Genomic DNA, 20,334 nt, shown 5'->3' with positions numbered 1-20,334 from the left:
ATTAAGGATATCTAGAATTTATCGGTTAAGTATCCTACTTTTTAAGGAAGCTTTCCGTTATCGTTTATAAGCTTAGAAAGACGTTTATAGTTTATAAGATACGTAAAGATCGCCTTAAGATCGCTAATTACGTTACTTCGTTCTAGCTATACGAATTTACGTTTAACGTTAGCTTAGCTTAGTTTATCGGTAATCCTAAAACGGTACTTTAGGGCTATAACGATAACTCTTTAAATCGTTTAATCCTTCGTAACGTCGTTAATACGCTCCTTAATAATCTTAATCGTAGTTTATTCGCCGATCTCCTTAATCTTATCGTCGTCGCTTATACGATAGCGGTTAAATAATCGATCTACCTTCTTTAGTTACTAGGTTATATTATATTTATTAAACTTAAGCCTAGGGTAATCGGTAGGGTTAAGAAACCTAATGGCTAGTATTACGATAGTCGGGGTAGCTATCGGTATATTCTAGTTATTAAAAGCCCCGTTATTATTATTCTAAGATAATACTATAAGGATTAGCGGGATAAGTATAGAGCCGCGGGTAAGGAATAGCTAAATAGGAGTTTTATCGTCGTCTTCCTTTTCTTCGGGCGGATATAAAGGCGGAGAGCTAATATCGACTCTTAAGGTCTTTATTAATAGTTTAGTTTTTATTACTTCGGGTCCTAACGGCGATTTACTCCGTTTCTTAGCTACGGATTCCGTTTAGTTTATCGGTACGAGGTATAAAGTAAAAAGAGGAGTAGTAAAGGTTTTATTATTTAATATAGGGGTAAAGGTATAATAGCTATTATTTATATCTTAATACTTTTCCTTTAGTATGGATATATTATTATTTATTATATTATCTCGATCGATAAGGTCCGGGTATTATACGAGCTTTTTTAATCGGCTAACGCCTAATTAAAGTACGATACGTATTCCTTAGATTAATAATTTAATTATTATAAATAAGTCGACGATAATTCCTTCTATTAAGGTCTAAAACTCCTAACGTATAACCTTCGTTAAGGTAATACGTATAAGGAATGGATTCCGAGTAAAGAATCGCGCTAGATACGATACCGGTTATAGTTATAGGCCGGTTTCGATTTAACGGAAGCTATTTAATAATATTAACGGTATTACCGCTAGGCGTCGTTTTACGCCTATGTTAGTATTTCTCGCTATACTAGCTATTAGTTAGTAATATAGGGCTAGCCTATATATAGGTATACCTATTAATTTAACTTTAATTCCGTTTCCCTAATCCTTTATATCTACGTAGTTTTATTAATATTAATTCTTAGTTCTCTTTAAAACTATCGGTTATTAGTAGCTATTAGTTTATTAATTTTTATCTATATTATTAATGTAAATATTTATATTATATCGTATACTATATCGTCGAATCGCTACGCCTAGGTATCCTAAAATGCCTTTAGTATAATAAGTTATTAGTATTTATATATTTAATCTATATCGATTAATAGGTTTAGAAGGAAAAAGAAACTATCGTAAGGTCGGTTAAGGTATAATTATTATTAGCCTTTATCCGCCTTTAATATTAATAAAGGAGTAGCGGGTCGTATAGGTTATCGTAATTTATATTAAGGCGTTCGTACGTCCTCTATATAATAAATGAATAACTATAAGAGGCTACCTTAATCGCTATAAGCTTTATTTACTCGTACGAGATATACTATGCTATTAGCGGTTCGAGGAAGCGGTTAGTATCGAGGGCTAAGTATTATCCCTAGTAGCGGTAATATTACGACGAAAGTTCTCCCGGGTTTTACGGGTTCTTCCGTATGATAAATAAATAACTATACGAAGGATATCCTAATCGGTATAAACGCGATTTAATCGTCGTATTATATCGTAGTATCGATAGCTTATTAACGTTATAAGTATTAAAGGTTAAGCGTTATCCTAATAGCTACGGTATCGTTATAAAAGTTCCCGGGTTTATACGTACCTCCTTATAATAAATAAATAACTATAAGACGGGATATTTTATTTAACGTAAAACGCGGGCTACTTCGCGGGTTAAATAGCGGCGCCGACGGCGATCGGTATCCTTTAAATCCTAATAGCGTAATAAAAACTCCGTAAATTAAAGGTTAAGGGGTCGAAAAAGTTATAGGGTAATCGCTACTAAGGAGGAATAAAGCGTACGCGATATTAAAAACCCGGATAGGTTTATTCGAAAGTATACTTTATCGAAGACTATAATACGTACGATAGTCTAAGATAAATGAAATTAATATCGCTATATTAATCGAGAGGCAAGGAATTTAATGTAGTTATCGTATCTTAGCTATGCCCTTTAATCGTAAAGATATAATAGTCGCTAGCCCGAAGATATAAGAGATAAGGAAAGAAAAGGGGTAAAACGTAAAAGTTACTTATTCGGCTATAGCGGTACGACGAAGTAACTTAAGCGCCTATAATTAAAATAAATACATTAATCGGAGAACGATAAATTTAATAGTAAAAACGAATCTTTAATTAAGGTAAAAATAATAAAGATAGTAATCTAACTAGGTAATAATTTAGATAATAAGCATGGTATATCCCGCACTTACGGGAGCTATGGTTACTCTATATAGGCATAAGGCCTATCGTAGCGTGTTACGTAATGCATTAAGAGGGTATGTCTTACCGCACCACTACAGTAGTTAGAAAGGAGAATTTAGTAACCCTTATACGAAAAGTTTGGATAACAGAGATAAAGTTTGGTTGATAGGGAAAAAGCTCGGCAAAATCGCCTAATCCGGTTAGAGGTTAGGGTAAGGTACAAGGGACTAGTTAGGCTGATCTGAGACCTCTTCCTTACCTCTTATGCCTTCGGGCTAGCGACTACTATATCTCTACGACTAAGAGGCATAGCTAAGATACGATAACTACATTAGATTCCTTGCCTTTCGATTAGTATAGCGATACTAGTTTCATTCATTCTAGATTATCGTACGTACTATAGTCTTCGATAGAGTGCACTTTCGAGTAAACATATCCGGGTATTTAGCATCGCATACGCTCTACTCCTCCTTAATACTTTTATATATTTCGAGAAAAAAAATTAATTTTATTATTATTATTAATTAAATAAAAGTTCTTTCTTAAAACTTATTTATCTTTAATATTAAGTTTTATTAATAGATCTTTTATTATAAATTTTAATATTAAGATTTTAAGTTTAAGTTTCTTTATAAATTCTTTTCTTAAAAAACTTTATTATTAGATTCTTTTAATACTATTTTACTTATATTAAACTACTAAAATATAATATAAAGTTATAATAAATATATATAATGTTAAAATAAAAAGAAAAATTAGTAAAATATAAAAATGAATATATAAATATAAAAATTAAAAAATTAAAAAATATTTTAATAATAATATAAATATAAAAATATATAATAAAAATAAAGTAAATGTTTTATATTAATAATAATAATAATTATAATTATAATTAGTATTAAAGGAAAATTTTTTTAAAAATTCTTAAAATTTAAGTTTTTTTTAAGTTTTTTAAGTTAAGTTTTAAGTTTTTAAGTTAAGTTTAAGTTTTTCTTAAAAAAGTTTAAGTTAAGTTAAGTTTTTTTTCTAGAAAACTTTTTTTTTAAGTCAAGTTTAAGTTAAGTTCGAAATTGCTTAAGTTAAGTTAAGTTCGGGCCGAACTTAACTTAAAAACTTTTTTTTACAACCCTGCTTCCAGTGCCATGCGGGAGCGCAATGCGAGGTTGGACTTCGAAACTCGGGCGAGATTAAATTAAGCATTGGATCTGGACTTCGACGAGCCACCCAATACAGCATTTCCACGAGTATGCGGATATGCGGCATACTACAATGAATGTCCTTCCTCACCTCGCGCCTCACACGTGAGCCGCGAGCGAACCAGCCATAACGAACTCTGCCGTCCAACCAACCCGATGAACCGCGCCCCCCCGCCCGGGCGCAGGTTTCGGGCACGTTCATGAATATGTATGTATGTATGTATGTATGTATGTACTCATACGTATGTATGTATGGTGTGTATGTATGCGCGCACGCAACACGGTGGTGGGATATCGGTATCTAGCATGGCGCCTTGCTGCCAACCTCCGGGATCTTCCTGCATGAAGCCGACACCAACCTGTACATACATGCGTACGTGGTAAGTACCTACATACCTCCTCTTGCCTACCTCCTCTACGTAGGTACCTTACCTGCATATACCTTACATCCATCCTACCCTGGGTCGGGTCGGATGTTGAGGCGATGTTTTGTTTGAAAAAAAAAAAGAAAAGAAAAGGAAAAGGGAGAAGAAAAAAGGCGGGATAATGATGGGGTCAGCCTGGCTTGTTCAGTTAGATACCTACTGTCTTACTTATATTGCTACCATCTACCCATCTATCTGCCTCCTACTATATACATCCATACCTCACACCCGTGTCGTATGCATTAGTTACATGTAGGTAGGCCGTCGCTTACGGAGGTGCCCAGACAAATGTAAGTAATGCGATTATAGGTGATATCATCCATGCACACATATACACATATATGTACGATAATATGAGGTGATCGGATGCGATCAGACCAGACCGGTAGATTCTTTTTTTTTAATAGTTTTATTACTAGGTAGAGATGGCGGAAACACCTCCATCCACCTTCCATACGCCCATGACCCATTTCCCCGTCCGCCCGCCGCCGGCACAACCAAAGCTCTGGCTGGCTAAGCTGGACACTAGGGACATCCATCACTTCTAACTCATCGCCCGCCCTCGGCGTTGTGTCCGGTCTCGCCCAGTAGTAGGCTCGCCGACGTCGATAAATCGATCGATCCGCTTTGGGGGTTCGAACCTCCGTGCTCCTGCTCCTGCTCCTGCTCCTCTTCTCTCCCCCCCTGCTCCCCCCCAAGCCCGTTGAGCTCTGCTCTCCGGCTGCCACATGTCCATCCCGTCCGCTCGTCCGCCTTCGTTGTCATCGTCGTCGTTGTCGCTACCGTTGTTGTCCACCCTTCCCCTTCGACCAACCTGCCTCCCTGCTCCCTGCTCGCGCTTACTCCCTCACCCCATTTTCCCTTCTCTGTACGCTTGATTGCTCCCCGTCGTGCTCCTGCGTATATATTGTACGACGACTTCGTGTTTCTCAACAATATATCTCCAACTAGAGGCTGCATACTGCTCGTACCAGCACACGTGAGCGACATATTTGTGTTGAACGCAAACGGGCAGACCGAGGGAGAGACGATGACGACGACGATGCAGCATCTATTGAAACTTGGCAGCATCGCGACCAGCCAGCCAGCCAGCCAGCCAGCCCCCTCTCAGAAATAACATGCCTACCGTCGAAGGTGTGATTTGGAGGTTGGACCGTCGACCGACCGACCCTCAACAGAGTGGAGCGCTTCCGGGCGACTTGTAGGCGCATCTGCACACACGGTGGGGATGTAAGCTGGCCATCCTACCTGTCTGCGTGCTTGCCCACACCAGATTTCTGTGTATGCACATACGCATGCATACGCGTGCATATGTACATATGAGTAGGTAGGTAAGTATGCACGTATGATTGTAAGTTCCTCGGCACTGGCGATGAAGGGAATGAGGCTATACGCTACTTTTCTTTCTTTTGACGGTCGGCTTCCGAGGTCCCTGGATAAACGAAGCCCCGCGTCGGAAGAGGGCCAACCCGACAACCTACGTAGGTATATGCCTATAAGATAGCATCCAATCCTATCTGTCTCCAGTGACGAGTTGTATCTATCTACTGTCGGCGTCTAGAGGACAGCATACGAACCATCTCTGCCTATTATTCTCGGGGGGGAGGGAACCAAAGAAGAAGGGCCATTTTTGTTCACCAACACCGCCGTTGCTGGATGGCTAGTCTGACTCGCACGGATATATATATATGCCTATGCCTATATCCCTTCAGGCGCGCTTAACTCGCGTGCCTGCGACGACCACCGCCAAAGCCCGCACCTACGCCGATGAGAATGCACCTCAAAAAGAAGGATTGAAGGTTATCGGGCTTAGCCTTGGCAACATATAAGTCCTGTTATAGGAAGTACCTAGATCCTATCCCTAAGTGGAACCAGCCTCGAATTCCGCTTCTCCTTCTCCTTCTTCTCCTCTTTCTTCTCCCTCTTCTCAGCACGTTATCTCTATAATACGTACAGATATATATATCCACATATATTTGCATAGCCAGTACCTACCTACCTGTGGCAGACTACTATAAAACGTGGTACGCAATCTCGCCCTCCTCCCCACATACGGACAATCGGCGACCTCCACCTGGAATCCACCCGTCATGCGCTGGAATCCAATTTCCTTCGCTCTCGTGTATTCGCTTAGCATTATTTATCCTCCTTCGTCCGCCCCCTTTCTCCCTGTAGAAGAGCCGGCCGGGCAGCCGGGCGGTGCCCACCTCCTGCAATGCACGAGCTGGACCGCTCGAATGATGAAGATGGTGGTGGTGACGATGGTGACAGCGAGCGCCGGCCGCCGTTCCGGCCCAGTCCCCAGGGTCCAAGACAAAGGTCCCCGGGGCGTCCTCCTCCTCTTGCTTCTTCTATGCACGTTTGTATTGCATATATATTTGTGTGTCTAGACACATGCCACGAGCATATATATCCTGCGAGCATACAAGTACAAGATAGCTACCTACCTCTGGTTCGCTCCCAATGCGACTCTATGGCTACCTACCTAGGTAGGTAGTGACCTCTCCTGTCCCTGGGGAAGACAGCGCCCAATCCCCCTTACCCGTCGGCTTCCCGTATGTAGACGCCCATGCCTACATACATGTAGTATGATGATATTCGGGATCTACCACCACCCCGGGGTGGCGTAGCCTTCTGCTCGAGACCGCCTCATGCTTTGCCTACTCGAGACGCGGGTTATATATCTTCTGCGAGTGCCCGATCACATCCCCAGTGTCTGGTCCTCCACCCCTCCTGTCCGGAATCCACCGCATCGCGTTTATCAGGAAGTCACCGGGCCTCTACTAGCAGGTGCCGTCGTATGGTCTACGGAGAAGGGCGCCGGCGATAACGGTTCAAAACAGGCCGCATGTGCTGCAGACGACTGCAGTCTACAAGTACCTTTATCGTAAACTGGTTGAGACATTGCTTACTCCCGGCCCCTAGGCCAAACAAGACCCCTGACTTACGACCCGCGATGGCTGCTTGCACGCCAAGTAGCGTGACCTCCAGTACACCTCTCTGCCGGATTGGTAAGAGTTGAGACGAGTTTCAATATCACACAATATTATTCACAGAGAACCTATCTTGGGGGTTCGTCGTAGCTACAAGCTGTCATTTGCTTTCGAGGTCCACCATTCGGTCCAGTCGCCTTTAATTTTATTTCCCCCCTTTTTGAATTTTCTTTACTCCGTCGTAGTCACGACGCAACGAATGCAGTCTCCCGCCTTCATGGCGTCGAACGCCTCGTTGATGCGGTCTAGGGTTTCACGGTGGGTGATGAACTCATCTACCTTCAACCTGCCCTCCAGGTAGTCGGTCACGAGACCTGGCAGCTGTGTCCGACCCTTGACGCCACCAAAGGCGCAACCCTTCCACACGCGGCCGGTGACCAGTTGGAATGCTACCCAACAAGTTAGCCACCAAGTCTTCTCATTCTATCGGTAGGATAGCGTCTAAACTCACGTCGAGTGGCGATCTCTTGACCGGCGGCAGCGACGCCGATGATGATGCTCTGACCCCAACCTTTGTGGCAGGCCTCGAGAGCGGCGCGCATCACGCTGACATTGCCGGTGCAGTCGAAGGTGTAATCGCAGCCGCCGTCCGTCATCTCGATGAGCTTATCCTGGACCTTCTGGCCCCCGAGCTCGAGAGGGTTAACGAAGTCGGTCGCTCCAAATTTCTTGGCCCACTCTTCCTTGGACGGGTTCACGTCGACGACGATGATCTTGCCCGCCTTCTGCGCGACGGCACCCTGGACAACCGAAAGACCGACACAGCCGGCTCCGAAGACAGCAATGTTAGAGCCTTCTTCGACGTTGGCAGTAATTCTCGCAGCGCCGTAGCCGGTGGTGATACCACAGCCTAGGAGGCAGGTTCGGTCCATGGGGGCGTCTTGCTGGACGGCGACGACGGAGATGTCGGCGACGACGGTGTACTGAGAGAAGGTCGAGGTCCCCATGAAGTGGAGCAGCTCCTTGCCCTTGCAGGTGAATCGCGAGGTGCCATCGGGGAGGACACCTCGGCCCTGAGTTGCACGGATCTTTCCGCAAAGGTTCGTCTTGCCGGACTTGCAGAACTTGCATTCCCGGCATTCGGGCGTGCTGTCGATCGACATTAGCCTGAGGGGACGGATAAACGGACGAGGGGGTCAAGGTAAGGCTCTGGAGGGGCCTTACTAGAGCGCGACGACATGGTCTCCAGGCTTTACGTTGGTGACGCCCTCGCCAACCGACTCGACGAGACCGGCTCCCTCATGCCCCAGAACGACGGGAAAAGCGCCTTCAGGGTCCTTGCCAGACAGCGTGTAGGCATCTGCTCCACAGTTTAGCAGGGTACTCGGACTTGGCTCGGGATTTCCAAGCTTGGCGAGACGTACCCGTGTGACAGACGCCAGTGTAGTAGATCTTGATTCGAACTTCGTGAGCCCTCGGGGGCGCGACCTCGATCTCCTCGATGCTCAGGGGCTTACCGGCCTCCCAGGCGACGGCGGCCTTGCACTTGATGGTCTGGCAAGAAGGGAAGGCAACGGGGTCAGCTTCACTCATGCGATATCACGGAGCTAGAGTAGGTGGAGAGGGCGGCGAGGGGTAGAGTAGACATCGTAGTACGTATGCCGCCCACGTCATATACGGCAGACCACACATCGCAGGCGGCTATGCGTATACGTGTATGCGCGGGGTAATGCACGCTGAAGATGGGACGCGACGGTGGGATCACGAACCTTGCCAACGGTATCAGCCATGGTGTTGAGTCGAGAAGGAGAGGACTAAGGCGATCGTGGAGGGAATAGAGGGAATCGGGATGGAAAAGACTCCGAGGCCTCGAGCTGCGAAGTTTTTATAATGGACGGACTCAGCAGGTGTGTCGACTTGCTCGATGCGGAGTTCTGATCGAAGCCGTCTGGGACCCCACCAATGAATATTCCCCGGTGGGGGGGGAGCCGGCACGGCAAGTGAGGAGGGGACTTGCCGACCAGCGATTATGCGATAAGAGAGTAAGGAAGGCCACCTCGAGCTACTCATGGACGTAGGGAGGGATGCCGAGAGGAGGTACCTCTGGGAACTTGGCGTCGCCACCGAGCTACCGGGTACCTACCAGGTAAGTTACCAGGTAGGTAGCGCGGTAGGTAGCGCGGCAGCTTGCTACACGTAGGTACCTAAACCCGCTAGCAGACCTGCTAGGTAGCGGGAAAAGCCCCTAATCTAGGCCTGAAAAAGGCTCGCCGGCAGCACCACCACCTCGGACGAGGGGCCACGGTGAATAGCCGTAGGTCAGCAGGTTGGGTGCCTGAGCCCAATTGATTTCCAGACAGACAGACGCGGAACCTCGAGTCCCGGCCGATGTTGGACGTGGTAGACGTGGTGAGGTGAGGTGAGGAATGTGCTCGCCCGCAAAACACCAACACCGCTGCCGAGGCCGATGCCAACGCTGATGGTAGTAGTTCCGAATCCTATTCCCTTGTCATTGGCTCCAACCCTGGAGCGAACCTGCCGTGAACGCACACGCAAGCATCGCCGAGGCCAGCCTTGTCGGCTCCCCGAAATCCTTCCCACATCATTACGCTGCGTCGGTCGGCATCCAGGGACACGGCCAAATTGTGGACGAAACTCGGCATGTAGGTTGGGGAATAGCATGCACAATAGTCGGAGCGAAATGCGTTTAGTCTTGCTTTCGTACACCCCTTGCCCGCTTAGTCGAAAACGACGGCCATCCGCCCCGTCGCGGTCTGGCTTGCCGTGCCCCGGCTTATCGCACCCATCTTGTTCGCTACGCTGGTCGGAGGCTGGTTAGATATGTGCGTATCGCAGAAAACTGTGACGGCGTGGGCCCGATAACCCAAGCATTTATCAAGTAGAGAAATGCTCTCGTAGATGGCCTGGACGGAGGTGATTCCTAAACGAGGTAGCTTCGGACTGGCTCATATCGACGTAGACGGGGAACACCTAGTACGTAGGTAGGCAGTAGTAATAGAGCCAAGAGCACGCAGAAAATTGCAGAGTAGAGCAGACAGACATGAGAGACCGACAGCATGGAGAAGCGGATGTGTCTTTTTATATGCCTATTGACGAGCTGTCTGTTGAGAACCCGGAGGACTCTACACTTCCCCAGGCAATAATAACCCCATTGGAAACTGTCGGGTCTGGGCTTAGGTAAGAATTCCGCCCGTCTGTAGGTGCCTACCCGTAGGTACCTATATATGCCTCGATACATCCTCATACATTCACCACAGTAAGGCGAGGAGGTACCTAGGCTTAGGTAGATACTTAAATTTTACAGCTTAGCTAACACACTGTTTACTTACATATGTGTGTGCTTATATGCATACTCGCCTCGCCATTGCCGTATTTCCATCCACCCTTTTAGCGCCACCTTTGTCTTCGTACCTCCGCCAGCTTCCAAGGTTGCTTGTCTACGACATACTGTACCTCACACCCAACCGCGTCTTTTCCCTGACAGAGCTCCAAGCCTCGGAGCATCGCGCTCTGTTCACTTTTTCCATCGTTTTCCTCCCACCCCAAGTGTAACGCTGAAAGCATCAACACGTCAACATCCAAGCGTTGCAATATAATCCTCTCCTCCTATTTGACACAGCTCGCTGACCCATGCGCGTTTTTTTAATCGAGACCAATCGCTACCTATGGTGCTATCCTAGTCGCCCTTTGAATCGCCAATCCGCGCCAAAGAGGACACCTCCCCCACGAGCCTCGCGCTGCGGGTCTTCATCGTTAACATGGCATTCCAATTCTCGAGTGTGAGCTCCTCGCCGTCCACCCCCCAAAGAGGATCGAGAAACGCTTCTAGTATTTACTCTGCCGAACATCCCTCCACCACCCCGATCGGTCCTCCTCCACCCTCCTCCGCGCCGTCCTTCACGCCGGCTGGCGATCCCTCGCCCTCCTTCCTGCAAAGTTCCATCGGTGCCATGTCTGGTAAGATTAAGCCGCCAAACTTCGGTCGACCGAGCCTTTCCAAGACCAAGTCCAGTCCCGGGAAACGGAACCGCGCACCCCTGGGAAGATCGATCGGCGGCGCCAACTCTAGACAGCCGTCCGGCTTGAGTAAGGAGTATCGTGGCGAGGATGAGGAAGACGAGGAAGACGATGGAGGTGCGGGCATACGGAAAAATCGAGTAGGCACGTACGGCATGTCATATGATGACACTACCGAAGGCGAGGATACCGAGCCCGATAACACGAACCCTCTAGATGACGATGACGAGGAGGACGATGGAGAAGAGGACGAAGACGACGAGTATGACGAGGAGGAGGAGGAGGAGGAGGATGACGACGAGGACGCTATGGCAGAGGATGGATCTGACTATGATATGGAGGAAGATTTATTGAGAGAGATAGCTGGCACTGGCCGATACGATGACCAGTTTGCTGACGACACGGACTTGATGATGCTCGCGACGCCCGCTGCGGACGAGCGTATCAGCAAGGAAGCCGAAGACATGTTCCGCGCTTCGTCCCTACGTTCCGCCGCCGCCCGAAAGAAAGATATGAGATACGCGACACTCGCAAAAGACCTTTACAGCCAGCTGCAGTTCGCGGCCGTGTCCGAGCCCGACAGTGTCGTGCTCCAAACCGAGGAGCTCATCAATCAGCTCTATGATGATGGCGTCGGTCCTGAAGACGATGAAGAGCGGTTGGACGACACGCTGGCCCAGACTTGTATCCGACTAGTCAACGAAATATGGGGTCCTCATGTGGAAGACCTACCCAAATCCTACGGCGAGCACACGGCCAAGGTAGGGCCCAGTTCCCTAGCTCCCGACTTCGAGAAGGCTTTTTTCCTCGCGGTCCTCGTCCTTCGAATTCACCATACGCCCTCGGTGAGAGACGAATTCGGCGCAGCTAAATACTTAGCTTTGCCTGGCATCCTGTTTGAATGGCAGCAACACGAACACAATTTCGACCAGGACCAGGCCGACGCCATCCTAGCTTACCGGCCCTCCCCCGCCGCCCATTCGCTCTTCTGGCAGGCCGTCTTCAGTGCTCTCGTGCGCGGGAACATTGCCGGGGCGATGCAACTGTTGAGGAACGCGGGCTGGGAATCCGTCAAGAAGACCCCCCGCGGCGAGCCCCTTTATAGCGGCCAAGTCCTGGCAAATATCAAACGCGCAGTTGAGGATCTCTGTCTCGTCATGGAGATCTGCCCCGCGGTGGACGACGACAGTTGGGATATTCGAAGTAGCGATTGGACGTTATTCCGCCTGAAGGTCAAAGCGGCGAAGGAGGGACTCATCAGCTTCTCGGAAGGCAAGGAGCGGACCCGCATCTCGTCAAAACGGTTTACCGAATCCGATTTTGCTGACTCTGTGGATGGGCGACAATCGCTCACGGGACTTGCTCGGCGGGCAGAGAGTCGAATTCCCTGGGACGTCTACGAAAACTTGCAGTCGCTCTATTCGATCCTCATCGGAGAGCCGGATTCGATCCTCGCGGCCGCACAGGACTGGTGCGAGGCGACGATCGGTCTGTTCGGGTGGTGGGATGACGGCCACAACAAGCGGAGTCTTGGCGCCTCTCATTCGAGGTCACTTCCCCTGCCCGGCCCCCCTACTGAAGACGAAGACTTCTCCGGTCGCCTCGCCCTGTCCCTTCAGACCGCCACCGAGACCGACTTTCACTTCAACTCCGCCGATCCCGTCGAGGTGGGTCTCGCTTGCGCATTCGAAGGAAATATCGAGGGTGTTATCGGGTTCCTGAGATCATGGTCGCTCCCGGTCGCATCGGCGGTAGCCGAAATCGCGTCGCTGGGGCGGTGGTTGCCTGCTCGAGAGCAAAATCTCATCAACATGGACGACTTCGACATGGAAGAGTTGGAGGTTTTGGGCATGAGCCAGAACACCAACGCGGAGGACAAGGACGGGATCAAGGATGCAATTCTGATCCACTACGCTCGCGGCCTGAAGGACCGCAAGCACATTTCGGGTACTGGTCTGCACGGCAAGGTCTCTCGAGATGGCTGGGAGTTGGCCATCCAAGTCGTCGGCCGTATGGATTCCCCGGAGCGCTCTGAGCAGATGGTACAAGAATTGTTGCAGAGCGTCCTAGATACCATCGATGAATATTCTCGCGATACGGTTGACAAGATCTGGAGGTTGCTAAACGAACTCGGCATGATTAATTTTGCCGAGGACACAGCGGAGGTAGGTAGATGCTGACATCCGAACCACCCACCCTTACTAACAGATATTAGGCCTTTGGAGATGTTTTAGCAAAGGAAACGTTCCGCTTTGGCGAGGCTCTCTGGTACTACTCTCTGGCGCACCGGCCCGGGAAGGTTCGAGACGTCTTGAATACGCTCATGTCCATCTCTCTCGTGGAGTCTACGACCTACCCCCCCGAAAGCGAGCTAGATGAGACCCTCAAACAATTACTGAAGGAGCGCACGGCGACGCTAGAACAATATGCGAAGCAGGATTTGGAGGCGGCAGAGCTTCTTGGCAAGATGCTAAGCGGGTACGCAACGCTCAGGAAGTTCTACGAGCTCCGTGATGGCGACGGAAAGACCAACCAAAAGTCCCTCGTGCGCCGCCAGCAGGCCGCAGCGACCCTCGCCGCAGTCATTGCTAGTGCCGATGACAACATCCGGGGCGGCCTGTACGATGACACGCGGGACGCCGTGGTGAGCGAGGATTTCCTGCTGGCGCTCCTCGGAGAAGCGTCGGTCTTCGTCGGCCAGTCGCCGTCCGTGATCACGCTCGACCAGATCGACACGCTGCTGAAGGCGATCGAAGACATCCAGGCGGTGGGGTCCAGGGTGTACGAGGCTTCCGACGAGTTCTTCAAGCTCGTCCTGGCGTCGGGACACGGGAAGGGATCGACGCCGGCGGACCTGCTGAAGCAGTCGACCTCGTCGCTGGGCGGCAGCTTCGTGATGACGGGCAGCTCGATGATGGCGTCCCAGCTGCACCAGTCAGTAGTCAGGAGCGGGGTCATCAAGGGCCCGGTGAAGCGGGCGTGGGACTGGCGGGCGGGGGTCTACGCGTCCAGCAGCTCCGCCGACGTGCTGAAGCGGGTCCGACTCGGCCTGACGAGGGACCTAGCAAACCTTTGGCTCGAGCAGGCGGACAGCGTCATACTGTAAAGATCTAGCCGCGCCCGGCCCGTCCGGCGGAGCCGCTATCATCCTCTTTTCTCTCTCTCTCTCTCTCTCTCTCCATCATTGGAGCTAGCTGGTCGGCGTTTCGGCGGACGGACATGATTCTCGAGTTGTGTAATAATACCACGGCAGGAGATTTTGCGCGCGCGGACGGGCAGAGCCGCGCGTGTTGTGGCTTCGCGAGACAAGACAAAAAAGTGAATTCATCTTAGATTATCTTCCTCGGGCGCCCCCTTTTCGGTGACAGGTGCAGCGGTAGCAGCAAGAGTAGTAGTGTGGATTTGCCGCCGCCTCGCAGGTCCGTAGTATTACCCTCGATGAAAGCGGGCACACCCGTACGGGTTCCTGGAATCGATCTTCTACGTGCTCTACGGCATCATCGTCCCCCCCTCCCTCGCGCGCAACGCTTCTCTGCTCTGCGTACGCGCCCACGTATACATGTCTACATGTCTGCGCGCCTCAATCAACGTTAGCGGCTCGCGGCGGGGGGCGGGGGGGGGGGTTGACGGGCGTGCCTGACCGCGGGGGGCGGGCGCTTGTAGCATGCCTGCCTACCTGTCTGCTTACCTGCCCATCTATCTATATATATGCATCGGTGTACGTGTGGTGTGGCCGGGGGCTCAGCTCGCTACGGGCCAACGTTGGCGATAGGTATCCGAGGGGGGGGGAGGCCAAGAGCCATCCTCGCCCGCGGCTGTGCGGGTTAAGCCAAGAAGGGGGGGGGGGGGAGGCGTTGACGTCGCGCCGCAGGGAAGAGTGGCCGGCCGGCCTGGTTAAGACAGGAGGGGAAGGGGGTGGCCGGGTGCTACGGATGACGGGCAGGCAAGCATGGGTGCAAAGGATGGAAGGATGGGCGGATGGACGGATACTAGTAGGTGGGCAGGTAGGTGGGTAGGTATAGCCTGCGCCTACGCTGCGTTCGTGCGGAAAGGGGGCACAGGGGCGCGGTCTACGGGTGCCCTACGAGTAATATAGGGCGAGGGATGTGCCACGCGGAAGCGTATTGATCCCGTAGAGAGGCATAGACATAGATATTTACAAATGCGATAGTTAGGTATGTCAATTTATTCGAGTGGCTATTTTTTGGTTATGGAAAAGGCTCTCCGACTCCTGCTGCAACCTGGGCGTCCTATTCAGCGCAGCTGGGCTGTTTCTCTGTCACTGGTAGATATCCGTATCCATCCCTAAGACTGCGTTGGTTCCCCGACTTAGCGCGGTTGGAGAGCTAGGCTAGGCCCCTGTGGCGGCCTTCGTATCCTCTCAGGGGCTTGTGTTGTCCCGCCCCCCCCCTCTACTGCTCCGTAAGGTAATCCAAGTCTCCACCCCCGTGGCCACCCCCTCCTCCTCCTCTAACAGTTCGCTCAGCTTCCCCTGTAGGTGGTGTAGCTATAAGGGGACAGCAGCAGCGGCACGTGGTAGTGCTGGCCCTTGAGGACGCTGAACGTGACCTGGACCTCGGGGAAGAAGGTCTTGCCCTCGCCGAAATACGACCCGGTGTCGAAGCGCAGGGTCCAGGTCGACTTGTCCTCCACCTCGCTCAGGACGTCATCGATGGTGTAGGTCGGCACATCGCCGGAGGAGTGGACGCTGGAGTAAGGAAGCCAGGCCTTGACCCGGCCGTCGTCGTCGGTGAGGGACTCAAAGGTCTTGAGGGGGGCGTGTCCGCCTTCCAACTTGACGTGGATGCCCCTGGCGGGCCTTCCCACGGAGGTGTCTAGGACGTGGCAGGTGATGGGGTCCCTGTCGGTGGCCATTGAAGCTGGTGGTGCTGCCTGCGGTTCTGGGGAGGGCGGTTCGGATGAGTTACCAAGGCCAGATGCCGCTCGAGGTGGCAGAGGTGGCAGAACATACCGGGTTTTGTATCCGGAGGGCTCGCGGCTGGATGTGTAGTCATCGTATAGGGGAAGGGGGAATATAGTCGTCGTCGCGGGCCCGATGCGACAGGAGGTGTGTGAGGTGTCGGGAGGTAGATGTAGGACAAGCGAGGCGAAGCTCTTCTGTGGTACGGTGACTGCAGTTTTCTTCCTCCCGCGGGCTCAAACAGGATGCGCAATGCCGAGAATGGGATGTCGCCCCTCAACGATGTTTGGGGAGGTCAGCACCCAAAGCTAGATTAGATTGGCAGGAGACGGACTAGGGTTGGCGGGTGGGAGCCGAGTCGAGCCTCAGGGCGACAGACGTGACCACGATGCCACCGTGTTGAGGGAGAGGGGGAGGAAGTGAGAAGAGCGGGAAGAGGGATGGAAAAGGTCGACCCAAGGCCCCCAAGCAAACACTGCATTGGCAACTCTGGGCAAGCAACACGGGTTGAGGATTTAGGGAGGTGAAGAATGTTGCATGTAGAAGTAGGTAGGTAGAGGGAGTTTGTACGGTGAGGGAGGAGGCAGGTTAGGAAACTAAGGTTGGTTAGCTTGGTTAGCTTAGGTACCTCACCATAGCCTTGCCTACCTGCGTTAGGTACCTACCTAGGTGGGTAAGGTACCTACCTGTAGGTAGGCATCTCTATAGTACCATGCATAAAAGGAGAGGAGGCACCCTCATCTAGGTACCCTCATCTAGAGGTAGGTACCTACCTAAGGTGGGAGAGGTTGCCGTCGGACTTTCAACCGCACACACACGCAAGGTGGTAATTGGCCGCCCACACCCCCCGCCGTGGGGCAGAGCGCATGTCTGCTGCGATTACTACGTAGTACATACATATGTACCGTCGATCCCTGCCGTCCCGGGGACAGCGTCGCAGAGGGCTGGGTCAAAGTACCCAGGTATCTTTCCATATATAGAAACACACGTAATACCCTTCCCGGTTGCGGGTTGGCGCGCCGGGCGGATACAGGGGGGCGCCTCCTACATCATATCGCTGCTTTAGGTACCTTGGGTACTTCTTATAAGAAGTGCACTCATACCTACATCAGGTACCTCCTGAGATGGCAAGCAAGATGACGGCATTATTTACCTCCTACAAACCTAGGTACCTAGGTCGGTAACCTACCTCACCTCTACGTACCTAACCGCACTTGCTAAAGCATGCAAGATTAGTAGGCACATTCCATAGGTACCTATCTACCTAACCTACTAACCAGTATCCTTTACTCATCCCTCCTCCACACCCCCCCTCCCCCCTCCCTCCCTCTCTCTCTATCCACTGGCACCTCCCGACCGACCATCCAAACCCGAAGAGACGACAAGCCTCCTCCGTGTACCACTTCCACCTCTCAACCTCGCGTCTATAGACCTGCCGTACGGCGGACCGCCACGAGGCTGAGAAGCTCGACGCGACCGTCAACCTCACCGCCCTTCCTCAACCCCCTACCGCGACCTGTCCGTGGCGCGATGCGTGCTTGACTAGAATCTGCCGCCCGCCCCTCTGATTTGGCATCTAATAATAGCCTCCGACGAGACATTTAAGTGGTGTAACCTGTCCGCGCGATCGTGCATGTCAGCAAGCCGTGACGATATTCTTCAGTTGCCGGCGCCGGATGCCGTTGTGGCTTCGCTATTCCTCGCCTCGCGCTAGGCGGCACTCGAAGATGCCCAGGATGCTACGGCACTCCCACACCTTGACCAGCTGGAGGCCCGCCTGCTCGAACAGCTCGCGGAACTCGGCCGCCGTCCGCTCCTTGCCGTTCATCAGAGACATCATGGATATGTCGAGCGAGAACCCGTGATGACCGTGGACGCCGTAATTGGCCAGCAGCGGCTTGGGGGCCGCTTGGATGTACGGGTCTCCAAGCGTCTCGACGAGCGTGACGTCGGCCACGAGCAGCCGCGAGTCTGCGCTCATCGCCTCAGCTACCCGCGAGAGAATTCTGGCGCAGTCACCGTCTTTCCAGTCGTGCCTACGAGAGGAGGGGGGGGGGGGGGTTAGTCGCTGCAACCATTGGGAGCTTGGGCTGCAAGGGGCTAAAAGACGCACAAGACGTGTCGCATCCAGTAGATGTCTGCGCCCACGACCGGATTCGGCGTGAAGAAGTCATGCTCCATGAACTGCACCCGCCCCGATTCGACAGCCTCGGGATATTCCTCCTTCCACAGAGAGAGCCCCTGCTCCGTGACAGTGCTCAGGTCCTGCACGACGAATCGCAGGTCCGGATACAGCCGGGCGAGTTGAAGGTCAAAGCTGCCTCAGCACGATGTTAACCCCTTTTGTTTCTCTCTTCTCTCCCTCGAATCTTGAGGCCAAATATAGGAGAGACATCCTGCAGAGCACGGCCCTCATACGGCCGATAGGTAACTTACCAACACCACCTCCGACATCGACGACCAGACTATTCCCTGCTTCCTTCCAGGGGAAGTCGTAAAGATGCGCACTGCCTAAGCTTTTGCTATTGCCGACCAGGTATAAGTTGAACAGCTGGGCATCGGCCCGCTGGACCAATTCTTCGTCCGGCGATGCCTCGATGAGTTTCGTCGCGGCTCTGGCGGCCCACGGGCTCGCCTTCTCTGCTGCCCGCCGTAGAGGGACTCTCTCGGTCATCCACTCCAGGTAGGGGGTGTCGGACCCGATGGCCAACGTCCACGCTGCGTCCACAGCATTCTGGCTCGGCCCCCGTACGGGGTCCCTCAGCGCCTCTGGCAGCGCTGAGGAGGCTGCGTATCCCAACGAGCTACAGAATGTCAGCGTTTAGGCGGTGAGCTCTCGTCTTATCAGCAGCTGCCGGCGTGCTTACCTGCCCTTAACTTGCGCCTGCAGCTTCTCGTCGCCGACCAGGGCCCGGGTGATCCTGTTATTTGCAAATCTACCCGGTGTGACCTCGCGAAAGAAATGTTGTGTTGCCAATGAGCGCAAGATGCGGGCTATTCTTTTTTCGTCAGGGACCTAGCCACTCGGGGAAAGTAATCCTACTCATATCCTGCGAGGGAGGTAGCGTGACCGCTTCCGTGACTCACCCAACTTGCTCTCGTCGAGCCCGGTCGCCTTCGCCAGGTCCTCGACGGGAACCCCGTCGTCGCCCCCCCGCGCCACTAGGACCGCGATGTTATGCTCGGCGGCTACATGGAGCGCCCTCACCTCGAAGTACAGCTCCGCAAAGTCCAAGAGGCGCCTGTGGGGGTCGGCCACGAGCTCCTCTATCGACCCCAGCGCGGCGATGATGATGCGCTGCGCGTCGTAGGCCGGACGGCTCGGTATCGCAAAGCTCGTCTCGCTCGCCGGGATCGCGCCCGGCGACGGCGCTTCCCATTCGGAAATCAGCGCCTCGGAGGCGTCCTGGATCAGCTTGACTACTTGCCTAAGGGCCGTGGCCCGCGAGGATACGTCTTCGTAAGTCATCGTCGTCGTGGCCGTGTCTTGTTCGTCGGTTGGCTGTCTCACGCGCGGCTACCAAGATCGCGTAGTTCGCGAGGAGGTCGATGAGTTGGGTGATTCTTTGTGGATGTTAAATGCCGCTGATCACTAGCTGCCCGGGCCGCACCGTGGTTAAGTGGTCTTGGTGCTCCGCGCCTAGCTGTACTGCCGGCTTGCTAACAGCCGCGCGCAAACCCACCAGAGCCGTGAGCACAGATGCGGCAAACGACGGGGTGGGGGTTCCTGGCGCGGCGATTCTAGGCTCCAGGTTACCCGTATATAGACGGCCCTTACCTCGCCGCCCACTTTTCCCCTATTCGTCGAGATGGCTTTGCGGAGAAGCCCTGTCGGTATGTAGAATCGAAGCGCGAGACGTCTTACACACACAGGGCAAAAGCAATATTTCTGCCTATTCACTAGCGATGACCCAGATGTTCGCGGGATGTGACGGCTTCTTCTTCCCTCCGCCTCGTCTCGAGGGTTAGAGTGGACCTCGGCTACGGATCACTCCTCCTTCCCCCCTCCTCCCGTCCCGGGTCGTAATTGGGACGGGCTCGAAGTGCTGACCGACCTGCTGCGCTTGCTTTTTTGCTCCCTCCACAGCCTACCACTGGCGCATCGACTTCGGGGGCTGTATCGACGTCGTTGGAGTCGTTGAGGGCTGGGGGGGGGGGGGGGACTGCTAGGCATATTAGATGCGGTTGCAACGTTGGAACCGACTCCATTTTACCATAGTTATTTGATTGGCGAGGCGGCTTTTGTGCAAAGGG

At 52.2% G+C, this 20,334-nt stretch overlaps 5 protein-coding genes across 5 annotated transcripts; 1 reads left to right on the top strand and 4 right to left on the bottom strand.

Moving 5' to 3' along the window:
* Nucleotides 1–4,533: 4,533 nt before the first annotated feature.
* GGS23DRAFT_577930 (uncharacterized protein) lies at nucleotides 4,534–5,348 on the bottom strand. The gene has a single exon (XM_051516958.1). It carries the CDS (start codon nucleotides 5,257–5,259, stop codon nucleotides 4,738–4,740), a length of 522 nt encoding a protein of 173 aa, XP_051370001.1. The 5' UTR covers nucleotides 5,260–5,348; the 3' UTR covers nucleotides 4,534–4,737.
* A 1,867-nt stretch (nucleotides 5,349–7,215) lies between these two features.
* GGS23DRAFT_161556 (alcohol dehydrogenase) lies at nucleotides 7,216–9,249 on the bottom strand. Its single transcript, XM_051511448.1, has 5 exons — nucleotides 8,891–9,249; nucleotides 8,546–8,675; nucleotides 8,346–8,481; nucleotides 7,633–8,270; nucleotides 7,216–7,570 (listed from the first exon to the last, which is right to left on the bottom strand). Exons 1-5 carry the CDS (start codon nucleotides 8,909–8,911, stop codon nucleotides 7,353–7,355), a joined length of 1,143 nt encoding a protein of 380 aa, XP_051370000.1. The 5' UTR covers nucleotides 8,912–9,249; the 3' UTR covers nucleotides 7,216–7,352.
* A 1,554-nt stretch (nucleotides 9,250–10,803) lies between these two features.
* On the top strand, nucleotides 10,804–14,431 carry GGS23DRAFT_161531 (uncharacterized protein). The gene is made up of 2 exons (XM_051511447.1): nucleotides 10,804–13,324; nucleotides 13,375–14,431. Exons 1-2 carry the CDS (start codon nucleotides 10,901–10,903, stop codon nucleotides 14,263–14,265), a joined length of 3,315 nt encoding a protein of 1,104 aa, XP_051369999.1. The 5' UTR covers nucleotides 10,804–10,900; the 3' UTR covers nucleotides 14,266–14,431.
* Nucleotides 14,432–15,328: 897 nt separating this feature from the next.
* On the bottom strand, nucleotides 15,329–16,711 carry GGS23DRAFT_577922 (Hydroxyisourate hydrolase). The gene has a single exon (XM_051516957.1). It carries the CDS (start codon nucleotides 16,032–16,034, stop codon nucleotides 15,642–15,644), a length of 393 nt encoding a protein of 130 aa, XP_051369998.1. The 5' UTR covers nucleotides 16,035–16,711; the 3' UTR covers nucleotides 15,329–15,641.
* A 645-nt stretch (nucleotides 16,712–17,356) lies between these two features.
* Nucleotides 17,357–20,241, bottom strand: GGS23DRAFT_577920 (putative O-methyltransferase). The gene is made up of 5 exons (XM_051516956.1): nucleotides 19,168–20,241; nucleotides 18,948–19,074; nucleotides 18,517–18,884; nucleotides 18,194–18,401; nucleotides 17,357–18,116 (listed from the first exon to the last, which is right to left on the bottom strand). The coding sequence occupies exons 1-5, from the start codon at nucleotides 19,547–19,549 to the stop codon at nucleotides 17,774–17,776; spliced, it is 1,428 nt and encodes a 475-aa protein (XP_051369997.1). The 5' UTR covers nucleotides 19,550–20,241; the 3' UTR covers nucleotides 17,357–17,773.
* Nucleotides 20,242–20,334: the final 93 nt, after the last annotated feature.

Source organism: Durotheca rogersii (assembly GCF_024521655.1).
Source record: "Durotheca rogersii strain YMJ 92031201 chromosome Unknown GGS23scaffold_19, whole genome shotgun sequence".
Taxonomy (NCBI): domain Eukaryota; kingdom Fungi; phylum Ascomycota; class Sordariomycetes; order Xylariales; family Xylariaceae; genus Durotheca; species Durotheca rogersii.
This window is presented reverse-complemented; position numbering and strand designations above follow the sequence as displayed.